This window comes from Hylobates moloch, unplaced genomic scaffold, assembly GCF_009828535.3.
Source record: "Hylobates moloch isolate HMO894 unplaced genomic scaffold, HMol_V3 SCAFFOLD_7, whole genome shotgun sequence".
Taxonomy (NCBI): Eukaryota; Metazoa; Chordata; class Mammalia; order Primates; family Hylobatidae; genus Hylobates; species Hylobates moloch.
In genome coordinates, this window is record NW_026652282.1 from 55628512 (window position 1) to 55642227 (window position 13716).

At 38.3% G+C, this 13716-nt stretch overlaps 1 protein-coding gene across 2 annotated transcripts in view; it reads right to left on the bottom strand.

Annotated features, from left to right (window-relative positions):
* OPHN1 (oligophrenin 1) overlaps positions 1 to 13716 on the bottom strand; it is a 392827-nt gene that overhangs the window by 188613 nt on the left and 190498 nt on the right. For both annotated transcript variants that reach the window (XM_032757108.2, XM_032757106.2), the window contains exon 6: positions 3617 to 3718. In XM_032757108.2, coding sequence (XP_032612999.1) covers positions 3617 to 3718 — 102 coding nt within the window. The remainder of the gene's footprint in view (positions 1 to 3616; positions 3719 to 13716) is intronic.

Consider the following 13716-nt stretch of genomic DNA (forward strand, 5'->3'; position numbering starts at 1 on the left):
AAAAAAAAAAAAAAAAAAAAAAAAAAAAAAAAGAAGATGAAGATATCAACGAAATTAACAACAGGAAATCAACAAAACCAAAAAGCTGGTTCTTTGAAAAAAATAAAATTGCTGATATTTTAGCTACATTAAATAAGTAAGAAAGAGTAAATACACAAACAAGTAGCATCAGAAATAAAAGAAGGAAAAAAATGAGATCCCGTCCTTTGCAACAACATGGAAGGAACTGAAAGTTATTTTGTTAAGTCAAATACGCCAGGCACGAAAAGACAAGATCTTTAAGAGGAGAACTACAAAACACTGATGAAAAAAATCAAAGGTCAAAATAAATGGAAAGATATTCCATGTACATATTAGGTTGGTGCAAAAGTAACTGTGATTTCTGCCATTACTTTTAATGGTACAAGACAGAATAGTGACAAGGATGTGGAGCAACCGGAGCTATCATTCATTGTTCATGGAAATAAAAACTGCTACAGCCAATTTGGAAGACAGTTTGGCAGTTTCTTACAACACTAGATAAAATCTTACCATATGATAGCAGTTGTGTTCTTTGGTATTTACTCAAACAACATCAAAATGTATATCCCTAAAAGCCTGCACGCAATTATTTATCACAGCTTTAATAACTGCCAAAATTCAGAAGAAACCAAGAAGTCTTTCAATAGGCAAATGGATAAACCAACCGTGGTACAACCAGACAATGGCATATTATTCATCCCTAAAAAGAAGTGAGTTATCAAGTCAAGAAAAGATATGGAGAAACCTTAAATGCATATTGCTAACTAAAAGAAGCCAATCAAAAAAGGTTACAAACCATATGATTCCAACTATATGACATTTTGGAAAAGGCAAAAGTATGGAGTCCATAAAAAGATCAGTGGTGTCAGAGGTAGAGGTAGAAGGAGGGAGGGATAAAGTCCAGGGATGTTTAAGGCAGTGAAACTGTCCTGTACAATATGGTACTGCTGGATAAATGTTATCATACGTTTGTCAAAACCCATAGAATGTTTAATACATTGGCTCCTCAATTCTAACAAATGTGTCACACAAATGCAAGCTGATCCTAAAAGGGGAAATGAGAAACTGTGTGAGGGAATAAGGGCATAAGGGCATATGAGAACTCTGTACTTACTATTTAATTTTCTGTAAACCTAAAACTTCTCTAAAAATGAAATCTAAATTTTTTGAAAGTGACTAACTCAAGGTTGCCCTGCTCATTTTTTATTGAATAAGTAATAAAAGGACATATAGATATAGCACCAAACACCTAAAACACTCCGGAAGGTGTCCTAGTAAAAGTCTCCAATAGTTTGGATTGTGTCCAGGGTCCAGAAGACCACCCCAATTTTAATAATTCTTTAATAAATCTTTTTCGAGGACTCAAAGGACTCAACATAGTAGTACTCACAGCTAAGATTTATTTCAGTGAAAGCGTACACAGCAGAATGAGCAGAGAGAAAAGGTGTCTGGGGCAAAATGCAGAGGAAGCTAGGTACAAGCTTCCAAAAGATCTCTCATTATGGTATCACCCAAGACACATTTAATTCTTCCTTCAACAAGTTGTAACAACACAGAGAGAATGTTATCAGTCAGGGAAGCTCATAAGAGAATGAGTAGCCTAGGGTTTTATCGGGGGGCTAGTTACACAGGCACACTGCCCAGCACAACCAAAATTCAAGACTACCGGAAGAAAAAGGTGTTCAACATAAGCTACATTATTTGCAGAGCCAGGCTTGGCACAGTCAGCCATTCTTACCCATTAAGGGAAACTTCTAAATCAATGTTGAGAGCTGTTTAACAGTGAAGTTCCCAGATGCCATTCCAAGGGCTAATTTTTTTTTGTATACAAGTCTTTCTAAGCATAGCAGTCTCAGGCCTGTTGACTGTTTTCTGCACAGAAACCGCGACACAGAATAGATAGAAAAGGAAAAAAACAAAAGTGGGCAAAAGGAAAATGATAGAAGATCCCAGACTTAATTCTAGTTTATGGAAGGAAAGTAGTCCTTCTCCTTTGCAATACTAACTCCATCCACCACTAAAGCATTTTTTTGTTTGTTTGTTTTTGTTTTTGAGACAGAGTTTCGTTCTTGTCACCCAGGCTGGAGTGTAATGGCGTGATCTCAGCTCACTGCAACCTCCGCCTCCCGGGTTCAAGCGATCCTTCTTCCTCAGCCTCCTAAGTAATTGAGATTACAGACATGTGCCACTATGCCCAGCTAATTTTGTATTTTTAGTAGAGCTGGGGTTTCGCCATATTGGCCAGGCTGGTTGTAAACTCTTGACCTCAAGAGATCCACCTGCCTTGGCCTCCCAAAATGCTGGGATTACAGGCATGAGCCACTGCACCCGGCCACACTGAGGCTCTTGACCTATTACCTTCAAGCACCTCAGATGATGTGATAGATATCTATGAAACCAGTTATCAGGAGACGAGCTCCAGCTCTGCCACAATCTGTGTGACCATGGACAAGATGACAGCTCCTGCCTATGATAATATTCCATCAGATATCTCTTTTCATACTTGAATCTTTAAAATCTCCATTATTACTGAATCTTTCATTGAACATATAGACCCCTTCTTCCATTAGAAAAATTCTCAATCAGTTTATTCCTTCTTTTCCTTCCCTAGTGCCTCTCTTATGGCTCTGACACTTTCCCCTAGATCGTTTCCTAGATCAATAGTTTCCTAAACTGTTTATCCTGCTTCTAGTCTCTCCCTGATCTAATTCACCCTACAACCTATGCCAGTTTGAGATTCCTAAAATATAATTCTACTTATGTTCCTTCCATCCTTTGGGCCATTGATCTCTGTTTGAAAGGTCCATTTCTCCATTTTCACCTGTCAAACACTTTACCTATTTTTTAATGACCATGTCAAATTGGAAGGGCAACATTCTTCCACAAAGGAAATTCCCTACATCCAAACATAAGTCTTCTATTCTCATTTCCCACTCCCAACAAAAGCACCATATACACATTAAAGTATGTAAAAAAAATCTATTTGTATAAGAGTAATGTATTTGCTTATTTAGTAGCCCAACAGTAAGCTGCAGAAGGGCAGGAATCATGTCCCATTGTTTCTGTAGTTGTGTTGCATCCAGTACAGTTCTGGCATGTGGTAGGGTCTCACTGAATGGTAGCTTATTTGAACTGAAGGCACTGCAAGTCCCAGGTCAGCAGTAGTCCCAAAACAGGACACTCCCCTAACCCCTCACCAAAAAAAAAAAAAAAAAAAAAAAGGTTATGGAATATCTCAGGGAAAAAAGTAGAAGATCTGTTCCTGATTTCTACCAAATACAACACTAGTTTAACTTTATCCTCGCATGGATTTTGGACTTGCAATTGAAAGGGACTCTCGACTCCTCTTTTTACAGATAATGGAATGAGGCAAAGAAAGAAGAATCCTATCCAAGGTCACACCCTGAGTTAGTGGAAGAGCTGGCTTAGTATTCAGGGCTTCTGAGTCTCAGGCCACAGTTTTGACTACAAGTGCTACTATCACATGAGGTTCCCTGCTGAGACAGGGTATGGGAAAAGCCTTGCAGTACAAAATTCACACTGTTTCTAAGGCATAGTTAGCAATGGAAGGCAGGGGCAGGCTTTGTGAACATACCTCTTGTAACTGAGATTCTTTCTTTTTTGAAGACAGGTGTAAGTGCCGATCCAGTAAAGAATAAAACCTCTCACCATCCTTTTCAAATTTCTTTTTCCGCTCCTAAAGGTGGGAGAGAAGGGCAAAGATTAAATGTCTGTAGTTGTAATTCTGTCTGCTTAGAAAGGAGAATGAAGGAGACAGTGTCAGGTTTCAGGTGGTCAATCCCTCTAGCTCCTGGAAGGAAAAAAAAAAGCAACAGAGAATTAGCTTTGCATTGGTCTCAGCAGTTTCAGCTTCCTGAAATATAACCCCAAACCATTCTGCCTGCAGAAATGGCAGTCCCTATTTTTACAGCTGAAAGCTATGGAAGCTGCTCCTCAGAGAATGATACCTTAAAAGGGCCTGTGCAGTAGATATCTTTTCTTCTCTCCAGTATTTTTCACATACATTAACCACTCATTCAAATTTTCTTACAAAGGAAGAAGACATAACACAAAAGCGAAGTAAATATACATTATGAAAAGGTTAATCTACAATGCACTTAGACAGCTAATAATAAGTAAAACATTTCCAAAGAAATAGGAACCTAGGACTGTCTCTTTTTAATAAATTACTTGGTGTTATTTAAGCACTTCACTTCAAAAAGCTGATATTAAAAACAGAGAAAAAAAATCCTGGAAAGTTTGACTAGAAAGCAAGGGTTGTAAAGATTTGTGGCAGATGAAGGACTCAGCCTTTACTCTTCTCGAGTATGAAATTTAATTAAGTTCTCTGCTACTCAGCACAACTGGAAGAAACACAGCATCTAAAGTAGCACTAACAATGTTCCTTTGTCGTAGACTAATGCTGACACTACTTTCTCTTAGCATCATGCTGGAAAATAAATGTAAATGGCTTGTGTTGTCTCATGGGAAATCCAAAATCACTGAGCACCTGCAATGTGCCAGGTAGTAGAAGAGGCACAGCAGGGGACACACAGATCAAAGAAAAAAAATTCACCCATGGTTAACTGCTACAAGCAATCTGTTGCTGGGCAGGAAGCTAGGACAGAGCTGAGTGACCTGTGACATACAAGAAATATGCTTTTGGCCGGGCGCAGTGGCTCATGCCTGTAATGCCAGCACTTTGGGAGGCCGAGGCGGGTGGATCACCTAAGGTCAGGAGTTTGAGACCAGTCTAGCCAACATGGTGAAACCCCATCTCTACTAAAAATAAAAAATAAAAATAAAAAAAGAGAAAAAAAATTAGCTGGGCTTGGTGGTGCATGCCTGTAATCCCAGCTACTTGGGAGGCTGAGGCAGGAGAGTTGCTTGAACCTGGGAGGCGGAGGTTACAGTGAGCTGAGATTGTGCCACTGCATTCCAGCCTGGGTGAGAGAGCAAGACTCTGTTTCAGGCGGGGTGGGCGGGGAAAAAAGAAAGAAATGTGCTTTTTACTAGAGTTTTTTTTTTTTTTAAATGAAGGGAAACATGTAGGGAAGAAGTTAACATTCATTAACCAAGGCCTACATCAGGCCAGGCACTATGATAGACACTTAAAATCTATTATCTCATTTAGACTCTACAACCCTGAGAAGCAGATATTGTAAAGGAAATTAAGGTTCAAAGAAGCTGAACTAACATCCAAGATCACAGTCCATGTAGCCCAGATTATCATGGGTGGAATAACACTCATGGGGCTTATAAATAATCAAGACGTCTTAGGAATACAACTCAAGAAGTTCCATAGCCCAACCCTAACTCAGATACCAAAACACAGGAGGTAGACATTTTCACACAAAACATAGGAAGGACAAACTGTTCCTCCAGCTGTTGAATCAATTTAAAGTACCAATTATTTGAGAAAAGCATGGGCCAGAAAACCTTACTGCCTTCACCAAGGACTGATAAGATTCTGTGGAATACTTTCTCCTTCAATTCAATTTTTAAATTAAAAACTGAAATATAATTCTCATATCATAAAACTCATCCTTTTAAAGTGTACAATTCAGTGGGTTTTCAGCATATTCACAAAGCTGTGCAACCACTGCTGTTATCTAATTCCAAAATATTTTCATCACCCCAAAAAGAAATCTTAATCACATTAGTGATCATTTTCCATTCTCCCTTCCACCCACTTTCAAAAAGCCACAGTCTACATTCATCTCTGTGGATTTTCCTGTTCTACATCTTTCATATTAACTGGAATCTGCACTATGGCCTTTGGTGACTGGCTTCTTAAACTTACATAATGTTTCCAAGGGTCATCCATATTGTAGCATGTATCGGTACTCCATTCCTTTTTATGACTGAATATTGTTTGACTGTATGGATGTACTATGTTTTCTTTATTCTTTTGCAAGTAAATATCCGGTAGTCCCAGCACCATTTATTCAAAAGAGTATTCTTTCCCAATTGATTGCTTTTAATATCTTTGTAAATTATCAGTGAACCATAAATGTTTGTTTCTGGACTCTTCATTCTATTGATCTGTATGTCTATCTTTATGTCAGCACCACACTGTCTTGATTACTGTGGCTTTGTAGTAAGTTTTCTTTTGTTTTGTTTTGAGATGGAGTTTCACTCTTGTTGCCCAGGCTGGAGTGCAGCAGTGCGATCTCGGCTCACAGCAACCTCCACCTCCTGGGTTCAAGAGATTCTCCTGCCTCACCCTCCCAAGTAATTGAGATTACAGGCATGTGCCACTAAACCCAGCTAATTTTGTACTTTTAGTAGACACGGGGTTTCACCATGCTGACCAGGCTGGTCTCGAACTCTTGACCTCAGGTAATCCACCCGCTTCAGCCTCCCAAAGTGTTGGAATTACAGGCATGAGCCACAACGCCCGGCCTGTAGTAAGTTTTGAAATTTAAAAATTTGCCTTTGACATTTTTTTCTATTCTGGTCCTTTCCATTTCTATGTGGATATTAGGATCATCTTATCACTTTGTGTGAAATGGCCAGCTGGAATTTTGATAGGGCTTGCACTGAATCTGTAGATCAACTTGATGAGTAATGCCATCTTAACAATATTAAGGCTTTCAATTCATGAACACAGCTTGTCTTTCTATTGATTTAGGGCTTCTTTAATTTCTTTCAATGATGTTTTGTAGTTTTCAGCATTTAAGTCTTGCACATCTTTTGTTAAATTTATACCTAAGTATTTTAATCATTTTGATTAAATCAGATTGTTTTCTTAATGTTCACATTATTAATGTCAATAGAAATACAATTTTATTCCAAAGTAGATAGAAATAAAATTTATTTTTATATACTGATCCCGTATCCTACACAATGTTGTTGAATTCCTTCATTAGTTGTGTGTGTGTGTGTGTGTGTGTTTGTGTGTGTGTGTTCCTTAGAATTTTCTATATACAACATGAAGTCATCTGCAAATAGAGATAGATTTACTTCTTTCCAATTTTGGCTAATTATGCTAACTAGAACCTCCAGTGCAATGTTGAATCAAAGTGAAGAGAGCAGACATCCTTATTTTGTTCTTTACCATAGAGGAAAAGATTTTAGTCTTTCCCTTATGTGTGATGTTAACTTCTAGTTTTGGTTATAGCTGCCATCAATCAGTTTGAAGAAGTTCCCTTGAATTCCTAGTTTGTTCCATATATTTATCGGAAAAGGGTATATACACAGGACAGAAACAACCTTTGAGTTTTGCCTTTCACTTCTAGGCCCTTCATCCGTCTGGAATTCAGCATTGTTTGTGATGTTAGGTAGGAATCCAGTTTTATATTTCTCTATATAGAGATTCATTATTCCTATAATCACCTATGAATTTTTCCACTCCCCATTAATTTGGAGTGTGATTTTTATTTTATATTAAATTAATATGTGAGTTTGAACTTCAGCTATCTATTCTGTTTGACTAGCCTTCTGTTTGAGGACCAGTATCCGACTGTTTTCACTCCCCTGACTTTGTAACATGTGTGCTGCCCGGTAGAGAAAATCTCCCTTCTTTTGTCTTTATTTTAAGGTTAACTTAGCTATTTGTGCATATTAAGCTAAAAACCCAACTAAACTTTAATTTATAGATTAATTAGAGGAGAATTAACATCTGTATATTAACGAAATCCATTTGAAAATAGGAAAGGTCTGGAATTTATTTATATTTTCTTCCATGTCCTTTACTAGATTTTAATGTTTTTCCCAATAGAGATCTTGTGTATTTCTTTTAAAAAATAATTTCTGCATATTTTAGTTTTTATTGGTAATGTGAATGATATTGAAACGGGAAAAGTTCCCTCACCCCCTTCACAGGGCATGAGACTGGGCTGTGGCTCGCTTCTTCGGTGCCTCTCTGCTCAAACCTTTAGGGGGCGCATGCAGATGGGCAGGTTGTGGGGCATGTGGGTTTTAACCCCAAGGCAGCCTCTAGGGGCAAATGCTTACAGCTCCTTAAGCCCCAGTGGGCGTGCGTTACAGTGTGCTCTTTTAGTTTTGTTGTCTTTAGGCAGCACGTGTTAATCGCTCAATTAGACCCTCTGCCTTATCACAAGGAGGGAGGGCTTTCTGTATCCCAGGTTCTTGCCTTGGTGTACCGGAAAAATCAGACGACACATGGGATTGGAGAATGAGTGCAAGGTTTTACTGAATGATGGAAATAGCTCTCAGCAGATGGATGGGGAGCCAGAAGGGGGATGGAGTCGGAAGTTCGTTTTCCCCAGGAGTCAGGCCGCTCAGCCGCCGAGCTCTCCTGCCTCTCCTCTGACCGCCCTCGTCTGAACTCAGCGTCTTCCCGCCATAGATGGCCTGCTGGCATCTGCTGGTTCTGCCGGTGTCCTCCCGGTATCTGCTGGTGTCTGCGGATGTGTTCTTCCCTCTGTGTGTTCCTCTCGATGTCCAACCACTTGTGTCTCTGCCCTCTAGGGTCTTGGGATTTTTATAGGCACAGGATGGGGGCATGCCGGGCCAGGGTGGTCTTTGAAAATGCAACATTTTGGCATGAAAACAGAAATGCCTGTCCTCACCTAGGTCCGTGGGCACAGGCCCAGGGGTGGAGCCAGGGACTGGACCTTTCTCTTCCTAGCACTTGCCTGCCCCCCTCCTGTATCAATATTACTTATCACATTTACTGGTCACTTATTGCACGTGTTAAAAATAATATTAACTTTGGCAAATTACTCGTGTCGTTGCCAATTTGGTGAATTTCTTATTAGTCCTTATAAAGTTTACTGATGCTGCTGATTTTCCTAGTTATATAATTATATCATCTGCAAATAACACCATGCTGTTTTGTAATGTTTTTCAAATAGTAACCAATTTTATATCTTTCCTTCCCATCTTTGTGCACTTATTTAATTTTCTTTCCTTTTCTATTTTTTTTTTCTTTAGGTCTCACTCCCAGGCTGGAGTGCAGTGGCGCAATCTCGGCTCACTGCAACCTCTACCTCCCGGGTTCAAGCAATTCTCCTGCCTCAGCCTCCCAAGTAGCTGGAACTACAGGCACCAGCCACCATGTCTGGCTAATTTGTTGTATTTTTAGTGGAGATGGGTTTTTGCCATGTTGGCCAGGCAGATCTCAAACTCCTGACCTCAGGTGATCTCCTCGCCTCGGCCTCCCAAAGTGTTGGGATTATCGGCATGAGCCACTGCGCCCGGCCAGTTTTCATTCTAACAGTATTAGTGAGGCTCTCCAGTACTGGGTTAAACAATAGTAGATGAATGGGTATCTTTCTCTTGTTCTTCATCGTAAGATGAACATATTTAAAGTTTCTCCATTTAGTATAATGTTTGCTATAGGTTATCATATAAATATTACTTACTTAAGTAATTTTCCTGCAATTCTAATTTGATTACAATAAGCACATGATTTTTCTCCTTTACACTAATAATGAAAGGATTTGAATCGACTCATTTCTAAGGTTAAAATTTTTGTGGACCACTTTTTCTGAGGGAGTGAAGGGGAGGGGAAGTATGAATTCCATTTCAATATCTTCAATATATATCCATCTACTCAAAGTCTCCCTCTTTCCTTTTGCCAACTTCTGACCATTTACATTTTTCTATTTTTTTCAAATGTGTTCTCTTTTTTTCAAATGTGTTGTATTCTCTTTTTTTCAAATGTGTTGTAATTCTTTCGTCTTTTTAACAAATCTGTTGTGTCTGTAATATTTCATTTATTTTACTCTATATTCTCTACTGTGTTTGTTGCATCTTCCTGCCAGTCTACCTTGTTAATCCTTTCAATAACTAATTTTTGGCTTTTTAATTACCTCTACCATTTTTTATTCTTATAGTTGTTTTTTAATTTATTTGACTTCTGCCCTTAAGTCTTAAATGTCCAGCTGTTTTGTCACTTTGGGTAGGTTTTGTTGTTGTTATCAATTTTTTTAATTTAAATGCTCAACACATTTGTTTTTAATCTTTATTATTTGTTGATCAATATATCTAAAGCAATGAACTTCCTTTCTACATAATGAACTGTGTCCCACAAATGTGGATATATACTGACTTCATTGTCATTTCATTGTAAAATGTATTTTTTTAACCCAAAGAATATTTACCATTTTGTTAGTTCCCAAATATGGAATGTTTTAATATTTATAATTAATTTTTAATTTTATTTTCTTATGGCTAGAAAACATACTCTATGTGATATAGAATCTTTTGAATTTTTGAGGATTCCTTTATAGCCTAATGCATAGTTTATATTTCTTAATGTTGTCTGTGTACCCAAGAGAACATGTATCCCTGTTTCTTGGATACAAAGTTCTGTGTATTCTATGTACATAAAATAGCTCAAACTTATTGTATTGTTAAGATTTTGATATTGCCACTTATTTTTCCTGGGCAATTATTATCAGTTTCAGAAAGGCAAATGCTAAAAGTTCCAACGAAATTGCTGTTTTATCTGCTTCAGTTCATGTTTCACGAAAATGTTTGCTATACCATTATTAATAATAGCAAAGTGGAACAAAAAATTAAAAACAAACTAAATTATAATTCATTTATGTAATGGAACATTATGAGTCATTACAAATTGTAAGAGAAAATAACATTTATTGACCTACAGGGGTATCCATGATATTAGTGAATATTAAAAAAAGTTACAAAACAGAATGCTATATGATCACATTTATATAAAATTATACACCATTATGAACATATATTTGACAAAGGTCTAGTATGCAAAACATAAAATGAACTCTTAAAACTCAACAATAAGAGGCTGGGCATGGTGGCTCACATCTGTAATCCCAGGACTTTGGGAGGCTGAGGCAGTCAGATCACCTGAGGTCAGGAGTCCAAGACTAGACTGGCCAACATAGTGAAACCCTGTCTCTATTAAAAATACAAAAAATTAGCTGGGCGTGGTGGTGAATGCCTGTAATCCCAGCTACCTGGGAGGCTGAGGCAGGAGAATCACCTGAACTTGGGAGGCGGAGGTTGCAGTGAGCCGAGATCGCGTCATTGCACTCCAGTCTGGGCAACAAGAGCAAAACTCCATCTCAAAAAAAGAAAAAGCTCAACAATAAGAAAATAAATGAGCAAAACTTGAACAGACATATGGCCATATCACAAGATATAGAAATAGCCAACGAATACATGAAAAGATACTCAACATCATTAGTTATTGGAAATGCAAATCAAAATCACAATGAAATATGACTTCACAGTTATTAGGATATCTAAAATAAAAAATACAGAAAATAGCCTGTAATCCCAGAGCTTTGGGAGGCTAAGGTAGAAGGATCGCTTGAAGCCAGGAGTTTGAGACCAGCATGGTGAGACCCCATCTCTACCAAAAAAAAAAAAAAAAAAAGCTGGATGTAGTAGCACATGCCTGTATTCCTAGCTAGTCAGGAAGCTGGGGCAGGAGGATCTCTTGAACCCAGGAATTCAAGGCTGCAGTGAGCTATTATCATGCCACTGCACTCTAGCCTGGGTGACAGGCTGAAGTCCTGTCTATAAAAAAATTAGAAATGAAAATTATATATGTGGAAAATAAGTGTTATTGAGGATGTGAAGAAATTGGAACTCTTGTGAACTGCTGATGGGAAAGTAAAACGGTACAGGCACCCAGGTAAATATTTTGTCATGTTCTCAAAAATTTAAACACAGAATTATCATATAACCAGGCAATTTCCCTCCAAAGTGTATACCCAAAATAATAAATAACAGGGACTCAAGCAGATACTTGGTGACCAATGTTCCCTGCAGTATTCACAATGGCCAAAAGGTGGAAAAAACCCAAATGTCTATCAATGGATAAATGGACAAAAAATATGTGGTATATATACGAGATGGAATATTATTAACCCATAAAGAAGGAAGGAACTCCTGATACATGCTACAACATGAATGAACCTGGAAAACATTATGCTAATTCAAATAGGTCAGACACAAAAAGAGAAATATAGTATGAATTCATTTATATGACATATCTAGAATAAGAAAATTCTTTTTTTTTTTTTTTTAAGATGGAGTCTTGCTGTGTTGCCCAAGCTGAAGTGCAGTGGTGCAATCTTGGCTCACTGCAACCTTTGCCTCCTGGGTTCAAGTGATTTTCCTGCCTCAGCCTCCCACGTAGCTAGGACTACAGGCATGTGCCACTACACCTGGCTAATTTTTGTATTTTTAGTAGAGATGGGGTTTCGCCATGTTGGCTGAGGTCTCAAACTCCTGACCTCACATGATCTGCCCATCTTGGCCTCCCAAAGTGCTAGGATTACAGGCATGAGCCAGCAAGCCCGGCTAGAGTAAGAAAATTCATAGAGAAGACAGAAAGTAAATTAGACTTTACCAGGGCTGGGGAAAATGGAGAGTCATTCCTTACAGGGTACAGAGTTTCTGCTTGGGGTGATAAAAGGGTTTTGGAAATATTTGATGGTGATGGTTGCATATCATTTTTAATATAATAAAATATTTCTGAATTACACACTTAAAACTATTAAAATAGCCAATGTTGTTATATATATTTTATTTATGTATTTATTTTGACTTGGAGTCTCGTTCTGTCACCCAGGCTGGAGTGCAGTGGCACGATCTCAGCTCACTGCAACCTCCGCCTCCCAGGTTCAAGCAATTCTCTTGCCTCAGCCTCCTGAGTAGCTGGGATTACAGGTACCCGCCATCACGCCCAGCTAATTTTTGTATTTTTGGTAGAGACAGGGTTTCACCATGTTGGCCAGGCAGGTCTCAAACTCCGGACCTCAAGTAATCCGCCCGTCTTGGCCTCCCAAAGTGCTGGGATTACAGGTGTGGGCCACCATGCCCGGCCTGTTATATATATTTTAGCTTAATAAAAGCCATGTAGGCTTAGGATCAAATAAACCCAAACTCAAATCTTGGTTCTATGAATAACAATAATTTTGTGACCTTTAAAAAATTAACCTTACTAAGCTTCAGATTTCTTAATCTCTAAAATAATCACAAAAATAACATCATATTTTACTGGGTTGTGTGAAGACTAATGAAATATATGCATGTAATGTGCTTATCACTGTATCTGTCCAATAAACAAAAGCTATTATTATCAAAAACATATAAATTGATCATCTCATTACCCACAGTTAAAAACTTCCAGGACTGCACACTGCGCTTGGGATAAAATCCATAGTTCTTACTATGACCTACAAAATCCCCTATGATCTGGCCTGGGCCAGAACACTGTCTCATCAGTTTTCACTTCAGACACAATGGCCTTCTTTTAGTTCCTTAGACAAACCACTAAGCTTGTTCCTACCTCAGGACCTTTGTGCACTTGCCATGACTAGAACACTCTTTCTCAAATTTTTCTCATGACTGGCTTCTTTTCAATGTTCAGGTCACACCTGAAGTGTCACATCTTCAGAGGCTGTCCATTATGACTCCTTCTAAAGTTGCCCTAGGCCAACTCCACCCCCACAAGTAACATCAAATCACCGATTTTATTGTCTTCAAAGCATTTATTGCATTTATTGCAATATGAAATTATTTATCTAATTATTTGTTTAACATCTGCCTCCCATCCTCTGGCACACCACTAAAATGTAAGGTCTACATAAGCAGAGACTTCATCTGTCCTGTTCATTGGACAAGGAATGGTGTCAGGTACAGAGCGTGGCCAAATTAACATCTGTTTAGTGAATCAGTGAATGAACACATGAAGCAAATTTGCAACCTCAGTGCAGAACAAGCATGAAT